We start from the raw sequence: 5,698 nt of genomic DNA on the forward strand, positions 1-5,698 counted from the left end.
TCATACTTTACTAATATTTTAGTATATTCTAAACTATATTTTACTTGGCAAGAAGTTCAATAAATCTCTACGATCCAGTCCCTCTTGTCCTCAATAATACCTCTTTGAATTTCAATTAATCTTGAGCACAATTTCTTACTTGTTAGCTTTTCCTTGTACTCAATCCTGTACAAGAAAAAAATACAAAATTCAAATTAAAAAAGAAAATTAACTTATATAATTATGCATAAAAATAAAATAAAGAAAAATAAAATAGAAAAAGGAAAAATAAGTACTAATTGACTGGCATGCATGACACATCGTTATCTTTGCATTGATCATGTTAAATGTTTTTTATTAAATGAAGTGTCAGTTTTCTGCAAAGAATTTAATTTGTTATTTTCTATCTCAAATTAGTTGTCATATTTTATTTTTGAGAAATAAATTATATTAATTTTGATCAATATGCAACTTTTATCATAATTAATACGTGAGGAAAATTGCTATATGAAGTGTGTACTTTTTATATAGTTCTTATATATATAAAAAAAAAATTAATTTCCCAAAAAAGCACAAAGCATGGCAATTAATTTAGAATGGGTTCGGGCTAGGAGCGTTGTTCACAAATATGCCCTACAATGAGCTTTTTGAATTTAGTCGAGGTTTCAATACAAGAATCTGAGTGAAAATCAATTACTATTATTTTTAGAATGGGAGTACTAGTTAGTAAAAACATTAAAGGAAAAAATATAAAGGGTAATGCTAAATGACTAGAAAATTTGGCTAGAAAATTAAAAAATCTATAATATTTTTTTATTTTAAAATAAGCTAATCTTTTTTTCATTTTTTAGTTAAAAGGTATTAAAGTTAAAAAGGTAAAAATGTTCAAAAAGATTAAATAACATATGTAAAATACCATTATGGCCAAATTTTCTGGCCAAAATAATATACGTAAAATACCATATGTCCCTAATTACTTGTCCAATTATCCTTTTTTAATTGTCCCATTTTACTTTTCTGATCAAGAAAGGACAATTTTTTTTACCTATTATATCCTCAATTAATTAGTTTTGATTAAGGTAGAACTTCTTGAAAATCATTTTTTTAATTCGTCCACTTCATAATTAATAGGGATAAAATGCTAAACTTACTGTGTCAAATTAACTTAATTATTTTGGTACCTTTTGCCTTTATAAGTGATGCTACCTACTGAAGCAATACCAACAGCAGTTCCAGTACAAAATACTTCATCAACATTATTCAATTCCTCCACTTCAATTAAACGTTCTTCAACCTGTACCACATTGGCAACAATTTTTTTTTAAAATAAAAAAAATAGAATTTTTTTTTGAATATCAAGTTAATTTGTACTTAATAAATTAATTAATATCTTTATTAGTTGCTTGAATAATAATTAAAATTAAAAAATAAACCTGGTAACCAAGATCATGTGCAATTTCCATAATACTTTTTCTTGTCACTCCTTCAAGAATAGTTCCACTTGTTGTTGGAGTTGAAAGGATATTTCCCTATGAATATATATGGTTTTTCAATATTTATAATCAACACGTAGATATTCAAAAATTATATGAAAAATATAATAAGTTATAATTTATTCATAATACGTACGTACAAAGAAAGAATGTATTTTAAAGGGAAAAGGGTTCGGAATATATCCAAACTTTGACTGAAATTGCTGTAACAATCTCATACTTTGGGCAGGACCTATTACCTCTGCATTATTTAATAGTATATTTAAAGATATATAGGTATCCACGTGGACATCATAAATATTGCATCATTATAAATAGTAACATGTCCAGCTGGACACTTATATATCTTTAAAATACACTATTAAATAGTGAGGGGTAATAAGTCCTTCCCAAAGTTTGAGATTATTACAACAATTTCGGTCAGAGTTCGGATATATTTCAGACATTTTCCCCTATTTTAAAGTATTAGTCAAAGTTTACCTAGTTTGACTCTCGAGAAATGAAAATTAACTGATCATGTGATAATCAATGTTAGGAATATGTACCTTCACTAGGAAAATGTTACAAGAAGAGACCTCTTCAATGTATTTCTTATTTATAGAGTCAAGGTATAATACATCTGAGAATCCTCTGTCTTTTGCACTTTTTATGGCTCTTAAAACCTGCACATATTACATAACATTATCTCAAATATATAATCTTTGTCTCAGTTTACGTGAAGGTGTTCGGAGTACGAGAATCAAAGTATTCAATATACGGTGTGAATTGAGCATATGTTCTTTAGTAGTTTGACTTAGTAATATTAGTGTCGCATATAATAAGACAGATGAAATTTGAAGGAAACTATATTTTACCGGGGCATAATTAGTAATGCTTTTGACACCTCCAGCTCCACCACGCGAGGCGCGATGAAGGTCTTCCTCAACGTACAAGTTCAATGACGATGTCCCTTCCTACATGAAACTCGCAAAAAATGTTACTAGAAATTGAAATAGTGGATGCAAGTGCACTTATTGATTTCTGCTCGAACTATATTTATAATATATTTGAAAATTTTGACTAACCTTGAAATAATTTCCAACAGGACAAGCATAGACAAGGAAAGTGTACTCTGGTGCTGGAGCCAAACCAAGAATTGGTCCACTTCCTATAAGCAAAGGCCTTATATAAAGAGACCCTTTTCCATGAGGAGGAATCTACACTTATTTCAATAAATAAATAAACAGCTTTATTAAATAGTAATTCCAAAATTAATCTAAAGAGCTATCAAAAAAAAAAAAAATGAAATTAGCTACAAGTTTTGTGGCTAATCTGTCGTTAAATAGCTCATAACTACAACCTTATGGAACAAGATATATGTTCAATAGGCTCGTAGCAATGTATCCCAGAGACAACTAGAATTTTCACTAAGGGGTTCAAAATATGAAGAGGTACACATGAAGAAATCACAGGGTGTCTAACGATATATATACATATAAAATAATTTTTAAACATATATAAATAACATAATTTTCTGCCAAAGGAGTTTCAGATGAACCCCTCGGCCCTACTGGTCTCTGCCCCTGTTGTATGATCAAGGAGACAAGGAAAACAAATCTAGTAGATGAACTATGGCCAAGTGACTAGAGTCAAAGGTAGAGTCGAGATTTGAATCATATCAATTCAAGATTTTAGCCCTTTTGAATTACTAAATTCTAAATTACAATAATTTATGCATATTACGTAAATTTCTTAAGACAAATACAAAAATTTAACCAAAATTACTTAATTCTGCCTCATCCATTTCCTACACTCTAGCTTCGCCTCTGACTACAACATGATTAACGGTCCCATGGCCCTCTAGTGGGGTCATAAGAAACAACAAAACAAAAAAGCCCCTATCTAACAAGATTCTTTGATAAACCCCGCAACATAAGTTGTCTGTTACTAATTCCTTGTTTTATTTTTTTTCGTAGAGTAAAATATAGTTTGAAGTCAAAGAAAAATTACAAAACGTTTATTAGCCAGAGCAGTTTGTTTCACAGCATCCAAAAATTGATCAATTGAAGGACAAGGCATGCACATTCTTTCAGCACCAATTTGCATTCTAATTGCATTTTGGTTAGGACGAAATAGAAATAAACGTCCATCATCTCTTCTATATGCTTTTGTACCTTCAAAAATACCCTGTTTCAATGAAATTATCGTCAATAAAATCCATCACTAATTCTATTTAACGACATATTATCATAATTTAGCTACAGATTAATGACGAAATACCTGTCCATAGTTTAACACACCAGCTGAGGGGCTTAATTGTATATTGCCATAGGGATTAAGTTGGCCTTGTTTGAAATGACCATTTTCACAACTTTTTGTTTGGTACATAAAATCAGTTGGAATTAAATTAAACCCAAGATTCTCCCAATCAATGTCAATATTGGACTCATCATCACTAACATTAATTAAAAAATAATAATAGTCAAAATTAGTGATTTTTTTCCAACAATTATATATATGTTATTTCCTCTAAAATGCATAAAAAAAATATCAAATGCAACATACCTTTGTACTATAGTTTGTATAAAAGATGTAGAGTACCTGGCTCCAAACTAAAATCACAATAACCATAAATCTCTAGTCAGCTCAATATACGTATTTTCACTGTTTTTGACTTGAACTGTGTACAATTAATAACGTCCATACCAATTATCACGATGAATTAGCATGTTTGGTTAAATATTTAACAGGAAAAATACGATTACTAACCTTTGATGGTAGAGAAGAAGATTCAATTAATTTGTGAAAAAATGCAGCTCTTTGATTCATGTTTAATTGCAGAAGAAGAATACAAGAAGGATGTAAATGTCAAAGTAGATATATGTAGGAACGATGTAATAATTTTTGTAAAAAATAAAGCAAGTCTATATATAGAATATTAGAGAAGAAAAAAACAAAAAAGGCCAAAATATGGGGAAAACTTTATGTTTAAGGATAGTACAATCCCATGATGAGGACATCGCGTGTATTTTAATTTATTGATTTGATGTAAATATGAATAATTTTTTTTTTGAATTTTTATGCAAATAGTCGATCGAATTATACTCGCAAGATATATTAATATGCATTTATTATATATTTATCAACTAATTTTTAATATATATTTTTATCAACCTATGTTTTGTGTGGTATCAAGGGAAAGAAAAAGGGTTGAATTGCAAAATATTCTTATACTTCTACCCATTTCTTTTTATATGATTTTGTTTGACTAGACATAAAATTTAAAGAAAATTTGTATTTGAATATAGAGCTCTTGAATAAATCATAATATTTGTGGGTAAGACTTTTAAAATTAAACTTGTACTAAATCATATGTCTCCAAATATACATTCTAAAAGTTGGAGTAGTACTTACCTAGCAATTGAAGTTGAATTTGAGTGTCTGTTTATATATTATGTCTAATAATATTTCTAAAATCACAAAATAATATTTCTTTCGTCTCAATTTATGTACCACAATTCATTTTTTTCTATTTTGATCGTGATTTCAGACCTACAATTTTTATTTAATTTTTGAAAAATAATTTACATATTTAAAATAATATAATAAGTAATCAAAGATCTCGATTTCGAGTCCACGAAAAAATCCTTAGTAGATAGCACTACCTTATACAAATCTGAATTAATCAGACTACAAAACGAATATCAGACATCAAAGAAAAAATCAATCCTCGAAAAAAAAAGGAAAAAGTTTTCTAGATCTAGAATAGAATATGATGCAAATCTTCACGTTATGGAGATAAAATCCTAGCATTAATTATTAGTGTAGTAGATATAAATACATTAGGGTTCATTTTGAGAAATTTTCCTATCCATTATAGGCTAGGCTAGGCTAGGTAAAAGTAAGTAGAATTTTTTGTCAAATAATTTGCCCATTCTTTTGTCGATAAAACAAGTGACAATTAGGGTGTGTTTGGTATGAAGGAAAATGTTTTCCTAGAAAATGTTTTCTTGGAAAACAAGTTGATTTTTGACTAATTTTCTCATGTTTGGTTGGTGATTAGAAAATATTTTCCGGAAAAGATTTTTAGTGTTTGATTTATGAATGAAAAATATTTTTGAGAAATATCTTTTATTTTTACTAGAGTAGAAAATAATTTTTGAAATTGAAAACATTTTTTAAAAACAAACTTAAATATTTTTTTTGGGGGTGGGGTGGGGGGCTGGTAGGGGGTGGGTCGAGGGTAG

The 5,698-nt window shown here is 28.6% G+C and overlaps 1 protein-coding gene across 1 annotated transcript; it reads right to left on the bottom strand.

The window, feature by feature from the left end:
- On the bottom strand, positions 1–4,042 carry LOC102585781 (branched-chain-amino-acid aminotransferase 2, chloroplastic-like). The gene is made up of 9 exons (XM_006342667.2): positions 4,017–4,042; positions 3,732–3,906; positions 3,462–3,638; positions 2,537–2,668; positions 2,327–2,425; positions 2,018–2,134; positions 1,413–1,508; positions 1,161–1,273; positions 1–165 (listed from the first exon to the last, which is right to left on the bottom strand). Exons 2-9 carry the CDS (start codon positions 3,837–3,839, stop codon positions 57–59), a joined length of 951 nt encoding a protein of 316 aa, XP_006342729.1. The 5' UTR covers positions 3,840–3,906; positions 4,017–4,042; the 3' UTR covers positions 1–56.
- Positions 4,043–5,698: the final 1,656 nt, after the last annotated feature.

Source organism: Solanum tuberosum, unplaced genomic scaffold (assembly GCF_000226075.1).
Source record: "Solanum tuberosum cultivar DM 1-3 516 R44 unplaced genomic scaffold, SolTub_3.0 scf00034, whole genome shotgun sequence".
In the NCBI taxonomy this organism is placed as follows: domain Eukaryota; kingdom Viridiplantae; phylum Streptophyta; class Magnoliopsida; order Solanales; family Solanaceae; genus Solanum; species Solanum tuberosum.